Below are 21451 nucleotides of genomic sequence, written 5' to 3'. Positions count from 1 at the left end.
GGAGATGGGATTCTCCGGGTGCGTGCTGAGCCCAGAACTGGGAGCCCCGGCCCCCTGAACTCCCAACCGCAGCCCCCTCCCAGCTGGGAGTGCGGGCCAGGCTCCCTGGGTCAGCCTGACCTCGCCCTGCCCTTACTGGGCCCAGGCCAAATGGGCTCCCATTAACCTCTGACCTCTGTTGCCTCCCCCCCAGGCGAGGGCAGGAGAGAGGCCCCAGGAGAAGGCAGAGAGGATGGACGGGGTAGGACAGGAAAGGGGACGGCAGGCTGGGGGCTCCCAGGGCTGCAGGGGCTCCACATTCGTGTCCCCAGCGCCCTGCCTGGCTTAGCTGAGGAAGCCCGCCACGTCTTAGCTGTGTGGGCCTGTTGCTTCTCTTCCTGAACCTCTGGTTTCTGGCCTGTTAAATGGGCGTGACAATACCCATGTCAGAGGGCTGTCCAAGCCTGCGCGAAGCAGGGGTTTGCATCGGAAGGAATTTTCAGACCGAAAGAGAGGAGGCCGGAGGGTTCTGCTGTGGAAGGATTTGCCGGGGCCACGTGGGTCAGGCCGGTGGGAAGGGATGGAGGCGCCTGTGGGGGCCAGGCTGGTGGAGGAATTTGCTGCAGAACTCTCAGCGCGCACAGGCCTGCCACGCAGGGGTTCAGAGGCCCGAACAAAGCTGCGAACCAGCGGCAGGAGACGGGGACCTCGAGGAGGGGACCGGGGAGCCCCCTCCTCCCCCCCAGGTACAGTGACGCCCCCCCGCCCCCCGGCAGGCACACCCCTTCCCAAACACACGTGCTGCCGGGCCCTCCATTAGTCACCCTGGTGCTGACATACATAAATCCCATTAGTCACACCGCACAGACTGGCTGGGAACACACCCAGGCACACCCGGACAAAGAAGGCCCCCAAAGAGGCCTTTTCTGCCCCTCATGTCTCTTTCCCAGCGCCTAGAACAGGGCGGGGACCCTGGGCGCTCAGTGAACACGCAGTCGGCGTCCCCCAAAGCGACCACCTCCCACGGTAACATCCCCACAAGCCGGCACTGCCGCCCCGTCCCCTCCGGGCACACCAGTACCACCTAAACCCCCACGAATGCCCTTGGCCAGTGCCTCTTCCGCTTCTCCCTGGGGGCGGCACGGCTGGCATGGTGTCCCTCTCCCCACGCCTGTCCTCTTGACGGGTCTAGCAGGAAATCCATTCCCCAAGGTCAGCAGAGCTCCTCAGCAGGCGGCCCAGTGCTGATTTATTGGTGGTTTATTTGGAGAAACACAATCGCTCTTGGATTCTGGGGGAAGAAAATGCTCACGGTGGACTTTAACCTTGGGCTGAAACCGCAGAGCTTTGTTTTCGGAGGCGCTTCCTGGGGCGCCGCGGGGCTGGGGCCCAGGGGGGAGGCGCGGCTGGAATGTGGCTCAGCCGCCTCTCCACTCCCAGGCGGCGTTTCCGCCGCCGAGGCGAGTGCTCAAATTCTCCTGGGCTCGGCCAGAGGGCCTCGGTCCCTCCTCATGTGCTTTTAGAAATTCTAGGAAGGAGCTCCCCGGGTGAGTGCTTCCCAGCAAGGTTTCCAAACCCTCCGCCTCCGGCATCTGCCACGTGCCAGTTTGCCGTCGTGTCACTGGCACAGTGAGCCTCTCGGGAGGCACCCAGAAGGGGTGAATGCCTCCCCCTTGCGCGGTTGTCCCCACCCGAAGTCCCGAGCAAGAGGTGGTGGTTCGGAGGTGGCTGTCCCCATCAATAGAGCAAACCGCCTGATGCAGGTCGCCAGCACGAAGGCCTGTTCCCCGCCCCTCTGGTAAAGAGACAAAGTTGGTGACATTAAGCGTTATTGTTGCAAATACACCCTGTGTGGATCTGCACCCCTGTATCCCCCCACGCCCCTCCCCCCACCCGGGGTAGAAAGACTGCCGCGCCTACCAGGCTGCTACCAGCGCCGGACCAATTCCTGCTCTCCCGGTGGTTTGCCTATTTGCGCCAAAGCGGGTGGCCGACCAGGGTGCCGAACTGGGGCCAGACGGGGAAAAGCCGGAGGTGTCCCCGGCAAGGAGGAGAAGATGGGCTGGTACCGGGTGGGGAGCCAGATGAGCCCCTACCTACAGGCACGGCGCCTGCAGACACCCTGCTTGGTCCTCCGTGCACACAAAAAAAGTCCCCCTCCCCGCATGGTGCGCCCTCAGAGGGCTCCAAGGGCAGAACAATGGCCCAGGATTAAAGCACGGTCTGCAGAGAGGGGTGGCAGGCTGAGTTCTGAGAAGCCACTGTGACCCTGATGTCGCCCCGCGATGGCACAGGTAGAGCCAGAGTTGGGCTCAGGTGGGTAGTCGCGCGCCCATCCCAGCCTCACCTAGCCTTCCTAGGAGTAAGCACCCCGTCCGGGCGCCCCTACCCTAGGCAGCGATGCGGTGAGGCCCAGGCCACCTCAGGGTCCGGTGACCGCGGGGATGGAAGATGGTGGCACGGAGTGGACAGGGCCGCTCCCTCTCTCTGGTGAAAGGGGAAGCTTCTGGCTGGATTCCCTGCGCAGTCTCGGGGCCCCCAGGCCCTGACCTGGAGAGCGGGGCATCTGGTGCGGTAGGGACGCGGGGTCGACGACCGGGAGTACCCGTGCGTGCAGCGGGAAGGAGGGCCCTGCGCCGAGATTTATGGCCGCAGCCAGCCCCCTGCGCACGGAGAGTGTCTCGCTTAGAGCCAAACAGTAGAGTGGAAGACCCGACCCGGCCGGGGGAAGAGGCCAGGGCCGGAGGCGGAGCCGAGAGCCGCCGGGATCTGCCAGGGCCGGGCCTCGCGCTTCTGTCCAGGCTCTGCCCGCCGTGCCCCCTGGTCCCTGCGGCTTTCGTGGCTCTGGCGCCGCGTCCTGGGTCTTTCTGGCGGGTCGGGACGCATCTCGGCTGCGCTGGCCGAACCTCGGCTCGGCGCTGAGTCGTGACTGGGCCCGTCCCAGCAAGGGGATGGCGAGCCTGGCTTTCCCGGGCGGGGCCTCTCCGGGTTTTAGCGGCACCCGGGCCAGGAGCTCCCTGGTTGTCGGACCTGGAACCTGGAAACTGGCGCTTAAAAGACAGCGTCACGGCTTCCCGAGCGGGCAGCCGAGGCCGGCGAATGCCCGGGGCTCCCTTCACCGAGAGGCCGGTGGAGGCGCGGGGATTTCGGTCCCCACCGCGAAGGGCCGTTCGGGGCGACGGGTGGAGGTGGCTCGGGTGTCCTCGCCTAGGAAAGGATGCGGGTTTCTTTTCTGGGGAAGGGGGTGGGGGAGAACGCGTCCAAGCGGTCGGCCACACCAGGATTCCGGGGAGCGCCGTGTTCGGCCCTGAATAGGACAGGATTGACCGAGGCGCTGGGGACCGAGCCCGCGAGTGACAAAGGCGTAGTCAGGGAGAGCTGAATCCAAGGTTGGCCTGTCCTTGGGTTTTAAAACAAAGCGAAATAATTTTGTCAGTCAGGCCGCGTCCACGGAGCTGGAGGCCTAGGAATATACAAAAGGCCTCGTTTCTGGCGGCCCAGGATGGCCGCGGACAAAAGCGCTGGCTTGGGCGGGTTCTCTGGGAACCGAGGTTTGGGGTTGCAAGGAGGTTCCCCCCTTCAGCCGATTTTCCACCCAGCTAGTACAACACACACACACACACACACACACACACACACACACACACTGCGTCAACACACTCTTTTTGGCTACGGATCTTGCCGAGTAAACACAAATACGTGGGGGGAGGGAGTGGAAGATGGCGGCGGGACCCGGGAGGACTGCGGGCTGCGCGTCGTTATCCGCTCCGCGCAGGGCGCCCCGGCCTGGTTTTTACGTTTCTGTGGCCACCAAAGCGGGGAGGGTGTTTCTATCCCCAGACCCTGAAGCCCAGCCAGGGGTGTCCCCGATGCCCTCTACGAATGGCGAGGGTCTTGGAAGAAGCCTGGGCTGCGCCCACCCCTCGGCTTGGGATCCGTCCCCCGCCCTAAAGATGGCTCCCGGCCGCTGCTTGCCCAGCGACTGCGGGCACCCGGGCAGCGAGGCGCGGGCCGGGAGGGGGCAAAGATCGGGACGCGCGTAGGTCGTCCGAGGCGGGTGGCTCCTCGGAGTAGCCGGCTTGCGCCCCCACCCGAGCTGCAGCTCGGAGAAGTGGCACTGCCGGGCAGGGTCTGTCCGGGGAGCCCCGCTGCGCGGCCGGGAACCGGGAGCCGCCGCCGCCACCTACGCGTTCCCAGGCCCTGCACCCGGGCGAGCTCTGGCGGGAGGGCCGCGCAGCGGCTCGCGCGGGTGCGGGTATGTGCAGGGAGGGGAGCGCAAGGGGGCTGCAGCCCACAAAGACCCGGGGTATGGGTGGGGGAGGGGGCCTCGCCTGCCCCGAACCTCGGCCCTAATGAAATGCAGGCTTGGTTCGCCACTCCATCCAGGCGCACACTTGGAAAATGCAAACGCCATTGGCAAATCCAGGGCAAACAGGCAGAATTTTTATTAGCAACTAAATGATTTATGGCACACATACCCCGCCGTCAAAATTACGGCGTCTTGAGCATCCAGGAGTGAAAACATTAAACATTTATAAAAATAGGCTTTTGGTTTTTTCCACCCTGCAAGTCCTTTGTATTCCCCACCCCAACTCTCTCAACATACATATTTTTTTCTTGAGCTCTATTAAAACAAAGAAAAACATTCCAGATCCCGGGACAGGGGATAATGGAATGGAGGTTCAGTGTCTGGGGTCTGAATACTGAGCGATGGGGGCTCGGGAGTGGGAGGGTTTACTAGGAACCCACAGAGGCCTCTGGATAAGACTGGAGGACACTCTGCGCCCACCCGGGGTGCGACCCCACGCACGGCCCCTTCCCCAGTCTTGGCTTTCAGCAGCCTCGTGCAGCTCAACTGCATTTACTTTATTTTCTGCAGTCACCCCCCTCCCCCAAGGCACATAGACACAATACCTCCTTTCTCTAACCCCCCTCTCCTCTCCGTCTTTGCTCTGGCCGTCCCGGGGCTGCAACGGGAGCCTCCCGCTGCCCCGGCCGCTACTGAGACCTGCGTGCCCTGCTCCGCCGCTCGTTCCCCTCGGCTCCGGCTATTTTCGTGGCTTTCTTTCCTTCTCACTCCTCCCTCCCCCCCACCCCCGCCCCGCAGAGCTCCAGCTTCCAAAAGAGGGCAGCCTAGAAACCAGCGCAGGAGGCTCCAGGAAGGGCAACTTGAAACTGCCCTCAAGAGGCTGAACTTTTTTCCTCAAATTTATACTGGAATTAAATTAGACACCCCCAGTTCGCTCTCCAAGCCTACCCCCCTTCTTTTTCTAAAAGTGGCGAAAAGAAAATAGAACGAATGGGCGCTAACTAGCTCATTTTTTCCCCCCTCCAGAAAAGTTGCCTTAAAAATGGATTAAAAAAAAAAAAGAATAAACGATGCGAAAACGCTGAGTCCGCAGCGCAGGGCGAAAGAGCGGGCTTCTCTAGTTTTAATTAAAATCTAATCACCGCGGTTGCTCTCTGAGGCAGGATCGCCAAGGATTTCTGCCCCTCCAAGCTTCCTTTTGAGGGTACGTAATGCCTAGCCGGGCACGGGTCCCTGCGGGGCTGCGGAGGGAGCGGGCCCCTAGGGCTGCCCCTCCGACCGCATCCGCACTCCTCGTGCCCGCAGCCAAGTAGGTTGCCGCGGGCAGCTCCCGGCTACTCAACCCAGAAAGGATTTTGCTGAAAGCGCAAAATAAAAGTACAAAGTCTGGGGGATTGGGGCTCCCCTCCCCCTCCAGCTGCCGCGGCCAGCCAAGCACTTTTTGGGCTTGGCTGCTGCTTCCTCTGAGCTCAACAGATTTTTTTTTCCCCCGGTCTCGCCCTCCCTGGAGGGGGCACGGCGGATGGAAGGCGAGAGAGGCCCCCAGCCAAGAGGTTTTTAATATTACACTTTAATAGGTTTCAGAAGGCCCCGTGGAGAAATGCTAATAGGCTGAAATGTCAGAATCGAGAGGGAGTCAGTTCGCGCTCAGCCGATCTAATCCTTTTTTCTGCTCTGATTTTTTTTTTGGGGGGGAGAAAGGGAGGGGAGCGCCCACGCAAAGAGAGCCTTTGGGGAGGGGCGCGGTGCAAAGCGCCGCAGCCCGGGCCGGGGCCGAGCGAGGGGCGCGCCCTGGCCCGCGTTTCTATAGGAACCCCTTTTAGGAGATTAGAGACTCACCCGCTGCCCGCCGCCGCGGCCTCTCCAAAATATTAATCAGTAACCATCTGACACCGCGTTTCAGGGAGGAACCCGCAGACCGGGGCAAGGAAAACCGCCTTCTCGCCTGCCCATCCCACCCAACCGCGCAGTTCGGGGAGGGAATGAATCGCTGCTTTGTTTTAAAGTGGGGTGGGGGGAGGAGGGAAAAAGCAGCCCTTGTCCGTTTTGGCGTCTCCACCGCGCGTTGTAGAAGGCGCGCCCCAGGGGAGGTGGGGAGCCGGGGGCCCGGGCCCGGGGTGCAGCCCGCCGGGCCTCTGGCTCTTCCCGGCTCGCTCGGCTTGTCACCTCCTCCTGCGAGCAGGAAGCTGACAGGCGGCCCATTAAACTGCGCCTTGCAAAGCCCTGGATCGCGGCGACAACCATCTTCCTCTATTTTGATCACTCAGCCCAGACGCTGGGGGAGGGGGGAGGAAAAAGGAGGAGGAGGAAGGGGGGGGTCCGAGCTGGTGGAGGGGGAGGGCTGCCTAGAAACGGCCCGGAAAAATTCTCACCACCAGTTTTGATCATTCAGCCCCACCGAGGGGAGCCTAGAAACTGCTGGAGCCCCTAGGTCCGTAATTGGTTTTATAGGGATGGCTGAGGGCCAAGGTGTTTACATGCGCGTGATTGGCGGCGCGCGCGGCCAATGGGTGGCGGCCGGGGGCAGGCCTGGGGGGGAGGCGGGCACCCGGGAACAATGCGTGTTTCTTCGCCGTAGAGTGTTCCCCTCCCCCACCCTCCCCTTTCCCGCCCCCCCGCGGCTTTTTTTTTTTTTTTTTTTTTTTTTTTTAGATCCAGCGAGAGGAACTTGAAAGGGGGGTTGTGTAATGTACCTTTTCCAATCCCGGGCTGTATATGGAGATTTGGGATTCTTTAAACCGGCGCTACCTGGATTTTATTAAAAAGCGGGGAGCTCGGCGGGAGGAAAGCTGGCTTTTCCGGGGGCTGCGGGAGCCCGGCCGCGGGAGGGCGGAGGAGTTGGCGCGCCGAGCGCTCGGCCCGGGGAGCGGTTTTCTACCAAAAAAAGGAAAGGCGGGCAAAAAGTGTGAGGCGGCTGCGGGTGGCGAAGGGGAGCAGCGGCCGCGGGATGGCGGGCAGCACGGGCGCCTAGCCGCGCCGGGAGCCGGGGCCGCCACCGGAGTCGCCGTCGCCTGGAGCCGGGAGCCCTGCCGCGCCAGGTACGCCGCTGGGCCACCCGCCTGCCCCTGGCCGGGCGCGATGGTCTCCAAACTTCTCCAGATGGCCCCCCACCCCGCCTCCCCCCTCGGGGTGCGCCGGGGATATCCTCAGCTCTCCAGCTCCCGAGGACAGAATCGGGGGACCAGGGCCGGCGTGGTGGGGTGCCCCGGGAGGGGTGGGGGCAAGTCCCTGCGCCCCGGGCGCCCACCTGAGCCCCCAGCCCTGCTCTAGCCCGCCCAACCGGGCCGAGGGGCGTCGGTTCCCTTCTCGGTTCCCGGCAGGCGGTGGGGGAGCCAGGGACGCCTAGACGTTTTCGATTATAGGCTGTTTTTAATTAAAAGCCGGAATTCAGCCATTTTAACTGCATTTAAGAGGGGAAGAAAAGTAGGGAGAACGCAGCAGAGCCCGCAGATGACCGAGCCAGCTTCTCTACCAGAGCAAGGGTGTTCCGGGGGGCTTCACCCCGACTTCCCCAAAGTGGGGCGCTGGGGCATGACCCGAAGCGCTGGCTTTTAAAAGAAAGCTACACAAAGAATTTTTTTTTTTTTTAAATCACGGAAAGCTCATCGCCTGACATGTATCTTCGGATGTGGCGATCTTAGATTTTTCTAAAGTAAACGCGGATCTGGTAACCAGAGCCTGATGGGAGGCAGCGAGGGAGGGAGGGGGTGTTTGTAACCAAAACCGGGTTAAAATAAGCATCCTTAGCAAAGTTGGGGAGGGAGGCTGGAGGACGCCGGGGGGTTGCGGCTGAGAGGGTCTGCAGCTCCGGGGCCTGGCCGCCGGTCGCGGGGAGCAGGGCGGGCACCCGGGAGCCGGAGGCTTTGGCTTGACCGGTGGCTGGCTCTAGGAGCGCCCGGGCCTCTTGGAATCAGGAATCCGAGCTGCTGAGGGCAGACGGAGAGCGAGGGCAGGGTTGGCTCCCAGACCGCCTCCCGCCCCCACGGGAATCGGCAAATCTTTAAAATAAACAGCTTTATACTGGAACTACGGGGGGATTTGCCCAACGCTGGGGGAGGCGCCCCTCGGTCGGCCCGCGACGCGAAGGCTTTCTTTGTAGGTTATTTTTGGGGTTGGGGGCAAGCTAGGGTAGGAGCGAGACCCTTGAGTCTCTCCCTTCCCCTCTGACGCCCCCCAAACTCCCCGCGCCAGGCCACGTCCTCGGGCCGCAGGATTCCCAGGCCAGGGCGCTGGAAAATGAAACCAAAGCTTGTTTTGAAGGATTCTTTCCAGTCCTCGGGCGAGAATGCCACGTCTCGGCTCTTCGGACTTAGGCTCTGCGACTCACAGTGGCCCGAGGGGGGTGGCACGAGGGGGCGATGAGTCTCTTTAAAAATAATAAACCCGCTTAGCACTCTCCTTCATGAAAAAACTACTAATTCCGAGGCTCGGGGCGAGCTCAGGGGAACCAAACTCAGAAAAGGGAGACAAGGGCTCCCAAAGGTTAAGTATTAAACTTTCCAGATAAGATAGTTACATAGTGTTTAGGGAGACATTTCGAACTGCTCGTGGAAAGGTTTCACTGTTAGAAACCCCGGAGCATGTGACGCCCAGGAATCCAACACACTTCGGAGGTTTGTATTGACGCGCTCGGGGCGCGGCCGAGGGGCCTTCCCCAGTTTCGGGAGCACCCGTGAGCTGCCGAGGCAGAGTCTGGGCTGCGGCGTAGCGCGCCACCGGCCACCTTTTGAGCCGTTGCCCGTGAGCCCGATGCCGCCGAAGGAAGGAGCATGGAATTTAACTTTTTATGGAAAAGGGGCTACTCCCGATTTCATTTCTGGCCACCACATCGGCAGCCCCCGACCCCGAACGGCATAGACGACTTGCTGAACTTGTTTCTTTTTTCCCCTCCTTTTTCTTTTTCCCCCTTCTGTTTCTTCCGCGGCCCGTCTCCTCTCCCCGCCAAGACGCCTTGTGCGCCGCCTCGCGCAGCTCCGCCTGGCCGCCCGGAGGGGCTCCACCACCGGCCGTCTGTGCGCCTCGGGCCGCAGGCCCGCCGCCGAGCGCAAGACCCGCTGGCCGCCGCCGCCATGCACGCCGCGGAGCCCCCGCCGCCCGAGGACTCTGGGACTACGTCGAGGCCGAACTTTTAGGTCCCACTGAACTAGGCCCGCGGGCCGGGTGGGGGGCTGGCCGCGGCACTCCCGCGGAGGATGGATGGCCGAGACTTCGGGCCCCCGCGGTCTGTGCACGGCCCCCCGCCGCCGCTGCTGTCCGGCCTGGCCATGGACAGTCACCGCGTGGGCGCCGCCACGGCCGGACGCTTGCCCGCTTCAGGCTTGCCCGGCGCGCTGCCGCCCGGGAAGTACATGGCCGGCCTCAACCTCCACCCGCACCCGGGTAAGTGCCTTGCGCGATGCCCGCCCCCAGTAGTCTCCTCGGGATCCTGGGAGGGAGGCCCGGGGAAAGTGCTAGGTCCGTTCCCCCCCCCCCACCCCCGGCGTTCGCAACGGGGGTTCGGCCCCTCCTTCTCCCTCGGCCGGTCCACTGGGTGCTCATGGGTTGCCGGCAGGCTCAGTTCCCGGGCCGGGGAGACCCCTGGGCCCGGGGCAGAGGCCAGTCTGGAGGCTCCGGTGGAGAGGGGCGCGCAACTCAGCTGCCTTCCCCGGCGCTTCGGGCCCTCCCAAGGCGCTCGAGTCTGCCGAAAACGTAGCCACCAGGGGCTATTCCAAACCCCGGGCTCTTGCAACTCGAGCCTGGGCTGGAGTTTTCAAAATCTGGGCGAGAAAAGAACAGACCAACTCCATACCCTTTGAGACATCTGCTCCCAGAGCCGGAATAGTTTTTGTGGCAAATGTTTTTTCAGGCGCCCTGGGCCTGGGTTCGTTCCTTAGCTTCTTAACTCTCGTGCGGGGTCTCCAGCCAGCCCCGGCGCCTGAGGGTGCGGACGGACAAAGACCCCAGCCCTGGGAACGCGGCCTCCGGGGGGCGGGCGGCCGGCGGCCCTTGGGAGACCCCTCATCCCACCCCCCCCTCCACACCCCCGGGAAGGAGGGCAGCAACCCCGGCCCCGGGGACCCCTTGTTTTCCTGCGGGAAGGCAGGGATGCAGATCCTGGGCAGTCGCCATCCCGAAGCTAGGGGAAGGAAGTGGCGCAGGAGCGGATCCGCGGGGCACGATCGGCGGAGGGAACACCATGGGTCTGACATGGAAGCGCGGGAGGAGGTGTCCGAGAAGGCCCGGCGGCTTCTGCCGTTTCCCGAGAGGGGCTGCCCAGGCTCGGTGGGGGCCACAGTGGAGAGGGAGAAGATTGCCCCACGCGGGCCTCGGCCGCTCCAGTCCGGCGGGGTGGGAAGGGAGACGCGGGGACCTCCAGACTTGCCTTCGGCCGCCGCAGAAAACCCGGTTCCTCCTCCCCCGGCTGCCTCCAGCTTTGTGCCTGGCGTTCCACGCTTCAACTTTAAAAAAAATCCACCTCGGGCTTGCCTGGTGGCGCAGTGGTTGGGAGTCCGCCTGCCGATGCAGGGGACACGGGTTCGTGCCCCGGTCCGGGAAGATCCCACATGCCGCGGAGAGGCTGGGCCCGTGAGCCATGGCCGCTGAACCTGCGCGTCCGGAGCCTGTGCTCCGCAACGGGAGAGGCCACAACAGTGAGAGGCCCGCGTACCGCAAAAAAAAAAAAAAAAAAATCCACCTCTCCCACAACAAAGCGTAGTCTAGGATTCCTGTGATTTCTCGGGGAGCTCCCGACGCTCCCTTGGCCTTGGGGTCTTGGAGGGGACAGCTCTGGGCCGCAGCAGCCGCCTTGGCCCTGCCGCACCGACCCAGCCCGCTCGGCAGCACTCGCTGTTTTTGCCCCTCTCTTTGATTTTTCTCTTGGAACTTTTCAGGAACCAGAGTCCCAGGGCTCGGCGGGACAAAGGGCCTTTGTGAGGCGCCAGGCGGGGGAGGGGCACGCACGGGGTCGGGGGGGGCCGGGAGCGCGAAGATCCCCGCCTGCCCGGGGGGGGGGGCGAGGACCGGGTCGTGGCCTTGGGGTGCGCGTGTCCCCCCGGGAGCTCTGCCCGGCCGGCCACGCTGAGGGCTAGGTTTTTCTCCCAAGTGGTGTGCTTCCGGTGAGGGAGGGGTGCCGGAGACCTTAGAGGAAGGGCTGGGGGGCGGCCCTGGTGTACAAAGGGCCGGTCGGGCTGTTCCCTTTTGCGCGCGCCCAGAGGCCGCGGTCATTTTTGTGTTTGCGCCCTTAAGGTCGCTTGGCCCGGCCCGGAGAGGTGGCAGGGTTCTGTGGCCTAGAAGCGAGACCCCAGTCACTCTGGCTGGCAGGGCCTTCACTCGCCTTCCGAGAGTCTGGGAGAGGGCGCCGCGGACTCCCGGTGTCCAATCTGGCTGGGGCCTGGCGGCGGCCAAGCGTTCTAATGAGAAGCAGCCGGGGAAACAGCCACCGCTGAAGGGGGCCAGGGCCGCGCCGAGACCAAGCGCAGCAGCCAGGCCCCCTAATGCCCATTAGGTGGATGGGGAGGCTGAGGCACGGGGGGAAGGGACTCGGGGGAGGGGCAGGCAGGACGAGGAAGCAGCGGGAGGTGGCCGCAGAGGCCTGTGCCTGCACTTTGTGAGTTAGGACCTGCCTGAGTTCTGCGTGCTTGGCGGCTGAGGTCATGGAGGAAAGAGCAGCCGGGCGCGGGAAGCGCCGCCACTCAGGCCGGTGCTCGCTCACCGAGCAGGGAAGGGTGGGGGGTTGACGCTGCCTCTTGCTCCCCGCCGGTCGAGTGGCCGCACTGAGACCTAGGGACCCCCAGACCCTGGGCCAACGCCCAGACCAAGCCTGGTGCTCATTCCATTAGCCAGGCGGTGGGGAACTGCTCCCCGTTCACTGCTTGGGGCGGGGCAGGCTTACAAATTTCTCAACCCAGCACCCGTCCCCGCCTTTCTTGCGGGGTGCAGGTGCTAAATTTTCCGCTTCCAAGGCGCATCACCTTCTTGGCTGTCAGCTCCCTAAGTCACGCCAACGTTATCAGCCGCATCTTTGTTTATGCTTGTACTGGGAAGCCTGGAGAAGCTGAGCTATTTGCCTCAGGTCACACAGCTGGAGAGGCCGAGTTACCTCTGGACTCCAGCGTGGGCGGGAACTCCGGGTGAATCCAGCTTTCCGAGGCAGAGGGAGCTGCCCCCAGGAGGGCTCACAGCTGGAAGGGACCCTGGCTGTGGGGGGGTGGCTGGGACCCTATTCAAGCAGGTATTGACAGGGGGGTTGGGAGACAGCTTTCTGCATCGTGGATCCGGGTGCAGAGGGATGGTTCCTTCCTCTGCAGAAGAGGAGGTGAAATCAGGAATAAATGGGGTTTGGGATAGAGGGTCCCGGTTACCTTTCCAGTAATCTTGAGTATTGATAGGTGCGTGAGCCCTAAAATATTCACAGCAGTCGGTGAAATGGGCAAGTAAGTGACAAACGCCTGGTCGACCTGCTCCTCTGCTCTGGGGTTGGGAGGCCTGGACTCAGTTGCCCTCACCATTGCAATTAAAGAGCTATTAGCAGGATTTTGTGCTTGCATGTTTATTCTCCCTGACCCCACACCCTGGGCCGGCCCCTGGAGGATATGTGAATGGGGGGTGGGAACCCAGGGTCAGAATGGGGAGGCCCTGCACTTTGGACCGGCCAGTGGACAATAGCGGGCCGTGGGCCTTCGCCAGGGTCTGATCAGCTCTATCTCTGGAATCCAGTCAGCCTCCTGAGATTGATTTAAGAAGATTAATCAGTGGGACTGGCTGGTGGAGGGATGTGATCCTCAAGATAAGGGAGATTTGCTGGGTGCATCCTTGTCTGGGCAGAGGCATAGGGGAGGCCTGGGGAACGTTCTAGAATCTGGAAGGGCCTCCACAGCCCCCTGGCTGTCTGAGCCTCCTGGTTCTTTAGCTCTCAGCCTCAGCACTGTCTTCTTCCCTCACTTGTTCATTTACTCAGCAAAGGATTTCCAAGTGCTTCCTGTGGGCCAGGCACTGCTCTGGCCCTGGGAATCGGCGGCGACCAAACACAGAAAAATCTTTGCCGTCATTGGAGCTCCCATCTTAGTGTGTGGGGGCCAGGCAGTAAACATAAGTCAGCGAAGGAAGTCATTTTAAAGAGAGAGATAGGCTGTGAAGGAAAGAAAATACCGAGGGACTTTTTTGGCCGGAGTGGTGAGGGGCTGTGAGCCCTGAGAATGGCCAGAGCTGGGGGGAGGGGGATGGGGGGGAGGGGGGGGAGTGTGGGACCCTGTAAGTCCCTGAAGGCCAGTAATGAGGTCTTGGAATTTCAAACTCTGAGGAATGAGAAGGCAGGGTTTTAAATGGAGGGAGTGACTCAAATTGAGGGACATTTTACAGAACTAGTCTGGACTCTTAAAAAATGTCAGTGGCATGCAAGACGAAGGCTGAGAACTGTTCCTGGTTGAAGGAGATGAAAAAACTGACAGCAGAAAGGCCATATATAGCCCTCGATTGGATCTCGGATCAGGGGAGAAATTGCTCTAAAGAACATCACTGGGGCAATTGACAGAATTGGAATATGGACTGTAGGTTCGCCGATAGCATCAAGTGAATATCAGGTTTCACGGAGTTGATCACTGTAATGTGATTATGTAAGAGAACGTCCTTGCTCGTGCGAAGTAAGAATACTGAAACGTTTAGGGGCAGGGGACTTGATGAATGCAAGTACTCTCAGGAATGGCTCAGGAAAAGAAAAAAACAATATCTAAAATTTTTAGACGTGGGAGACAACGATAAATCAACTGATTTCCAATAAATCGGCTTCTCACCCTGTCACACGTAGGGTAAGAAAGCAGTTCACAACTGCCGAACCTGGGGAAGGTCATATGGCAGTTGGACTATTTGCTAGTTGGACTGTTTCAGACTTTGAGTTTGAAATGATTTCCAAATGGGCATTTAACAAAATTAATCTGGATTGCTGGAGATCGGTAGACGGGAGGGAAGAGGGAACTTGTCCGTGGTGAGGAGGTTGTCGGGGAGGTGATAGTGACCAGGGAGGGAGGCTGGAGGTGGCCAGGGTTTCGTGTCTTGTGGAGGTGGGGCTGCCGAGATCGATGTGGAGGGGCAGATGAGGAGGACAGCAAATGGATTTTTGGTCAGTGCTACTTCTGGAGGAATGGGGAGGAACAGGTTTGAGGAGAAGCTGGTGATAGAGCGTTCTTGATCTGGATGTGGCCAGGTCGGGGTGATCTTGGCTCCTGGCGTGGACCAGTCTGCAGTCTGATCTCACGTAACTGCCACCTGGTCCCTTAGAGCCCTGTCTTTGGTCACGTGGGGTCCTGTTTTTCACCCAGAATCTACCCCCATCATGAACCTCACCTGTCCTTTACTTCCCAGCCCAGCTTTTGAGGGCCCCTGTGGGAGCTGCTGCTCAGGACAGGTCTTGGGCCTCCCCAGGGGCAGTGGGGACCCCTGGCCAGTGGCCAGTCTTGGCCCTCAGGGCTAGGGTCCTTGCCACGCCAGCTGCCCGTAGAGGCCTGGCATCTGACTTTGGAGGAAATCAAGGCCATTTGATCGGAATCACGAAAACAAACCATCTTTGCATGCCGTGAAGGCATTCACCATCTGCATCCCAGGTTCTTTTATGAGCTAATGAAAGTGATGGACCCTCAGCCCAGAATAAAAAACCTGCTTCACACACTCTCAGTAATAATTTTGCATGTTCTGGGCCTTATGCACCAGCTTAGGTTCATCTTGCAATCTCCAGATAACTGCCGGGGGCAGGAGGGCCTCGGGGGGCTGAGGTCGGATTTTGCTCTTCCACTTACTGGGTGATGACTCTAAGCCTAGATTTTCTTATCTGTGAAATGGGTCCATTAATGGTACTGAAGTGCCTAGCGTACGAATAGCCCTGTGCAAAAGTTACAGTAAAAGTGATGGCTGTAATTAAAATTGTCCTTAACCAGTGACTCACGAATCCCTGGCTCTAGTCTGGTCCTCTCTGAGGGCCTCTGAAATTGTGTACGTAGCCCCTTTGTATGGTCCACGGGCTCCTTAGACTCCAGGGTGCCAACTGGAACCCATTATTTTTATTATTCTCCTTTTTTGGTGGAATGGATACTCTCTGAAATGCTTCAATCCTGAGTGGTCAGTACTTGCAGTTTTACAAAATGAACACACTGATGTCACCACCAGCCAGCTCAAGATCAGGACGTTTCCCGCATCCAGAAGGTTCCCTCTGCTCTCTCCTGGTCACCATCCACCCCACACCCAACTTCATTCTTATTTCTGTTACCTTAGATTAGTTTTTCCTGTATTTGAACTTTCTGTGAATGGAGTCATGCAGCCTGTCCTTTTTGATTTTTAGCTGTCTTCACTCACACCAGCGTGTAAGATTCATCCGTATCTGAGGTGTGAAGCAGTAACTGATTTCTGGTTGCTGTATAGTATTCCACCTCGTGAATACGGCGCAGTTCACATCACTCTTGTCTGTTGATGGACATTTAGGTTGTTTCCAGTGTTTGCTATGAATAGTGCTGGTATGATCGTGCCCTTTTGGTGCACATAGGTACACGTTTCTTTGGCCGTGTAGATAGTATCTAGGACTGCAATTGGCGGGTCACAGAGTATGTGTAGGTTCAGCTTATGTAGCTGTGAGCTTTCCAGTGGTCGCACCATTGTGCAATCCGTTCCCTGTCTTCCCAGCACGTGATGTTGTCAGTTGCTTTAAATTCTATTCATTCTGGTGAGTAAGTAGTAGTACCTAATTGAGCGTGCGTCCCCTCCACCCCCACCCGCTCTGCATCTTAGTTCCCCAACCAGGGATTGAACCCGTGCCCCCTGCACTGGAAGCTCAGATTCTTAACCACTGGACTGCCAGGGAAGTCCCTGTGCCTGCATCTTAAGCACTTTTTTTCCCTCATTTCTTTAAGCTTTATTGAGGAATACTTTGCATCCTGTAAAATTCACCTAGTGAAAGTATACACTTCTGTTTTATGCAGAGTATAAACTTTAAAGTTAGGTGTCGTTTAAAAAGTCAGATGGTGTTAGCAGGATTATAAAGAGAACCAGCAATCCCTTGCCTCCTGTCTCCCCATTCCTGAGGCCCCCTTTAAATTCTCTTGGCGTTTTTCTTTTTTGGCCTTTTCATCCCTATTTTTCTGGAATCCCCTGCTTCTACTGCTAGTTATTTTTTAGATTTTTAGATTCTTTATTGACTTCTATAGAAGATGTGGATTTTGCATAGACCGTCCAAGTCTCTATCCTGACTCTCCCATTTATTAGTGTGAGACCGTAAGCAAGTTTCTTTACCTCTCCTACCTTGATTTTCTCATCTGTAAAATGGGGATAACAATAGTATCTATTTCATGAGATTGTTATGAGGATTAAATCATTAATACATGTAAAGCATTTAGAACAGTATCTAGAAAATAAGAAGCACTTAGTAAATGTTGCTTGTCGTTGTTGCCTCACGCCATCCCCCACCCCCATTCCTCCTTCCTCTCTCCTCCCAATATTTGTGAAATACAGTTTTGTTTTGTTTTTTGTTTTGGCCGTGCCACGCAGCCTGTGGGATCCTAGTTCCCCCACCAGGGATTGAACCTGGGCCCTCCTGGACCCTCGGCAGTGAAAGCACAGAGTCCCAGCCACTGGACCGCCAGGGAATTCCCGAAATACAATTTTGTTGAGATCAGTTTTATTATTATGGCTTTGGATTTGTAAATGTTTGTATTTGAGCCAAGTGATACAATAAAATTCATTTCTTTATTTCCTTGAGTTATTAATTGCCTCTTTCCCCTCCCCCCCAATTTGCAGGGATTTCTTAGAATCTCTGTCCTCTCATCTCTTGGTATAGTTCTCATTTGGTTAGATCTGTTGGATGAGCTGCGTCTTTCTCTTCTTGGAGATTTCCTTCCTGCAGTTTTTCTTCTTCCTTCTCTAGTCTGGTTTGCCTGGCGGCTGGGCCTGTTCAGACTCACTGTCCCTCTGTGCTGTGTTGCATCTCCTGTTTCCTGATTCTCATTCCTTCCTCTTTCCTGCTTTCCTTGTTTTGGTGGAGCATATCTTGCAGTAGCATTCTGAGAAAGGATACACAGAAGGCAATTTTTTTTGAGGCCTAGTATACCTGAAGATGCCTTTATTTTACCTTCAGGCTTGACGGGCACCTTGGAAATCATTTGAGGAACTGCAACATCACCTTCCAAATTCCAGTGCAGCTTCTGAGGGTGTGATGTTATCTTGATTCTTGATCTTTGTACGTGAACTTTTTGTCTTCGCTTTTACAAACGCCTAAAATCTTCTAGAACCACGGAATAGTTATAGAGCATTGGCTCTGAAATTCTTACACATGCTCTTCCACTTGCCGCATGGCCTTGGACATGTTACCTAACTCTGTAAGCTTCAGTTTTTTTCTTTTGTAAAATGAGTAATAGTGCTTACCTTTTACATTTTAAATGAAGACTTTTTGAATTACTATTAATTTTATTGGTATTTTATGATTTGCTTCTCACCATTTTTGCTATTCTTTCTAGTGCCTCTATTAGATAGTGGATCTCCTAGAACGATCACCTACTTTTCTTCTACTTTCTTTGCTATTTTCCATCTCTTTGTTTCTTCTGCTTTCTAGATGGTCTCAATTGTGTCTTCTAACTGTGCAGTGTGATTTTTTAATTAAGTTGTCATATTTTTAATATCTAGGAGCTCTGTCTTATAATCTGGATGCTCCTCTCTTTTTTAAAAATATTCGTTTATTTTTATTTTTGGCTGCGTTGGGTCTTTGTTGCTGCCCGTGGGCTTTGTGGGCTTTCTCTAGTTGTGGCGAGCGGGGGCTACTCTTTGTTCCGGTGCGCGGGCTTCTCATTGCAGCGGCTTCTCTTGTTTCAGAGCACGGGCTCTAGGTGCGCAGGCTTCAGTAGTTGTGGCGCACGGGCTTTGTTGCACCGTGGCATGTGGGATCTTCCCGGACGAGGACCAGGGATTGAACCCGTGTTCCCTGCATTGGCAGGCGGATTATTAACCACTGTGCCACTAGGCAAGTCCTTTTATTTTTTCAATCGCACCCTGTTCTTGTTTCATGGATACATTAGTTCTCATCACTTGCAGGATATTAATTATATTTTTTTCGGGAGTTTTCTTCTCTCAGGCATGGTCTCTGTTCCTCTGGGTCTTTTTTGTTCATTTGTCTTTCACGTTGGAGACTCTGCAGGTGTCCGGCTGGTTCTCTGCTGTCCCTTCATATTTAAGAAAGAGGCGCTAACAAGCTGATGAGACTGGGATCCAAGGGGGGGACTTGGTGACCATTGTGGAAGTTTCTGACAGTGTCTGTAGGTCTTCCTTTCTGTCTTCCTCAGTCTCCCAGGCTGGAGTCCTGTTAACAGCCTCCAGGGAGTTTAAACTTGGCCGCCCCTCTTCCAAGAGCTGAGTGTACCTTTTAAGGATGAGGATTTGTACTCAGATCCCATTTTCACTTTGGTCCCCACACCAGCCCTGAGAATCCAGCCTAAGACCCTCAAGGGTTCCATTCATGCGCAGAAATGTTTCCTTTTAAAACCGTGTTACTGCCATTTTTGTGAGTGTTCTGGTACCTGGGGAAGGATTTTTTTCTTTTCTTTCCTTTTTTGGCATGCGGGATCTTATTTCCCCAACCAGGGATCGAACCGGTGCTCCCTGCAGTGGATGCGTGGAGTCTAAACCACTGGACCGCCAGGGAAGTCCTCTGGGAAAGGATTTGTCATACTAGATCTCAGTGCCCTGGGATCCGGCTGCCTCTCCTCCCCTGGCCCTGTGCCGGAGAGACCTGGTTCCTCTCTGTCTCCGCCTTCCCACTAGGACACTGCCCTGTTTTTGGCCCCTAGTTCCTAGAAGGCCCTCCCTCCATCCCTATCTCTACTTCCTCTAGGCCAGGACCTCCTTTAGGGGGAAGAGAAATCAATGGGGAAATCCTCTGTAATTGCTTTAGAATTGAGAAAGTCTGGAGCCCTGGGGCGAGGCCGGGGTGGATGCATTTGCATATCATTGGCAAGGCTGAGGCCTTGACCGCTCTGGGCTGCCTTGGGATCCCCTTTATTTAGATTTGAGCACCTACTTTGTGGTCTGGGTGTCTGGTGGGAGCAAGGCAAAGTCCTAGCCTACAGGGGGCCCAGATTCTGGGCTGGGGGAGGGGCTGGAGTTAAACCCAGATCGCCCTTCTCTTGCTGTGACCTCTGCTGGGGAGGAGCTGGGAGGTCTGGGCGGCTAAAAGGTGCCTGCTGGGATCCAGCCGTCTCGGGGTGAGGGCTGGCTCCAGCGGGAGGGGAGGGAGGCTGGAGGTAACACTTAGCCTGGATGAGGGAGCTGGAGGAATAAAGCCCCTCGGGCCAGCCCTCGGGCCCAGCTGGACCCCTCCCCTGGTAGGTGGGCGGGGCAGGTCAACCTGGCCTGGTGGCTTCTGAGCCTCTGCTTAGCTCAGAGGAAGAACCTCTGCAGCTCAAGATTCTCAGCCACGTGTACCGCACGGATGGGAGCTTGGGGACGTTGGCAGTGGCCACAGGTCCTGTGGCCCAGTCACAGCACCAAGAATGTGCAAAGTAAGCCCCCCACCCTCTAGCTCTGTCCCTCAGCCTTGCTGGTCTGTCTTCTTGTGTCACCTTCCTCGGGGAGAGGGGAGTGCCATGAAGCGGAGGACACAGGCACGGCCCCAGGCACAGTTTCTTTCCTTTCTTGTCTGCCCTTCATTTTACTTTATTTTTAAAGGTGAGAGCTTTATTTTATTATTATTATTTTTGTTGGCCACACCTTGCAGCTTGCGGGATCTCAGTTCCCCCACCAGGGACTGAACCTGGGTCACGGCAGCGAAAGCCCGGAATCCTAACCACTAGACCACCAGCGAACTCCCGATTTTACTTGAGAGGAAAGTAAGGCTCAGAGAGGTTGTGTCACCTCCCCAAGGTCACACAGCCAGGAAGTGTGGGATCTAGGGGCCAGACCTGAGCTCTCTGGCGAGAAAGCCAGGGGCTGGGGAGAGATGGGGTATGAATGAGAATTTTTCTTTCTCTTTTCCTTTCTGAGCTCATTTTTATTTATTTACTTGTTTTTGTTTTTGCAAATTTTGTCAGTGTGAGAGTTCCATGAAAATTACTCATGCTTGTGTTCAGATTGGCCTCCCTCTGCGCTCAGTTTTTTAAAGGATATTTTTTTATTGGGGCTTAAAGGACACACAGAAATAAGCAGAGATCATAAACGTACAGTTTGGTTATTTTTTTCACAAACGGAATCAACCAGGTTAAGAAGGAAACCCAGGTGCCCTGTTCTGTCACCCTGTCCCAAGGTGACCCCAACCTGGTTTAAACCACCGGCTTTGAATTGTCTGTTGGTGCCCTTCACGTTTGTGGAAGCATATAGTGCGTTCTCTTGGGTGTGAGGTGGTGAGATTTATCCTGCCCTGGTCGCTGTAGTGCCTTCTTGCTGAAGGGGTTGCCTCCTGTGAGAATGTAACAATTTGTTTATCCAGCTCTTGTTGGACATTTGGGTTATTTTCCAGTTTTGGTGATTACTGGTGAGAAGATCTTTGAATTCCAATTTGCGATCTTTCTACACAGACCTGCGAGGACGTTGCTGGGTCAGAAAGGTTTCTAGATTCTGCCAAACTCTTTGAGAATGGTTGTACTAATTTATGCTCCCTCTGGCCATGTATTAATATTGTCCATTTTTCCTTTTTGACACGTTAACCCTTCTGGTGGGTGTGCAGAAGTTTTCATTCACATTTCCTCCATGGTTTATGAGGCTGAGTAACTTGTCATGGATTTACTGGACACTTGGACGTCCTTATTTGCCACTCTCCTGTTGCATCTTGCCTGTTTTTACATCGTGGTGTCTGCCTTTTGCTTGTTGATTCTCAGGCGTTCTTTATATATTTTGGATACAAGCCCTTCAGTGGGGCACAGATCTTTCTCCATGAGGTGGCTCACATTTCCATTCTCTTAATGGCGTCATGTGATGAATAGACATTCCTAATGTTCATGTACTTCAGTATATCAGTCTTATCTTTATGGTCAGTGCTTTTTTTTTATGGTCAGTGCTTTCTAATGTGGTCTTTAAGAAAGCTTTGGCTGCCCTTGGGTCGCGAAGGAATTTTCCAGTGTTTTCTTCTAGAATCTTTTGCCTTTTGCCTTTCGGCAGTGCGCCTGGAAGGGATTTTTAGGTATGGTGTGAAGTAGGGGGTCAAGATTCATGGCTTTGCCCATATGG

General features: G+C 56.8%; 1 protein-coding gene across 3 annotated transcripts in view; it reads left to right on the top strand.

Annotated features, from left to right (window-relative positions):
* The first annotated feature begins 6585 nt into the window (after positions 1-6585).
* TNRC18 (trinucleotide repeat containing 18) overlaps positions 6586-21451 on the top strand; it is an 82281-nt gene continuing 67415 nt past the window's right edge. For all 3 annotated transcript variants that reach the window (XM_082857359.1, XM_082857358.1, XM_082857357.1), the window contains exons 1-2: positions 6586-7326; positions 9235-9667. In XM_082857359.1, the coding sequence (XP_082713485.1) occupies positions 9481-9667 (187 nt within the window). In that variant the 5' untranslated portion in view covers positions 6586-7326; positions 9235-9480. The remainder of the gene's footprint in view (positions 7327-9234; positions 9668-21451) is intronic.

Source organism: Leucopleurus acutus, assembly GCF_964270905.1.
Source record: "Leucopleurus acutus genome assembly, chromosome: 16".
Lineage (NCBI taxonomy): Eukaryota > Metazoa > Chordata > Mammalia > Artiodactyla > Delphinidae > Leucopleurus > Leucopleurus acutus.
Note: the sequence above shows the minus strand (reverse complement) of the source record. Positions and strands in the feature narration are given on the sequence as shown.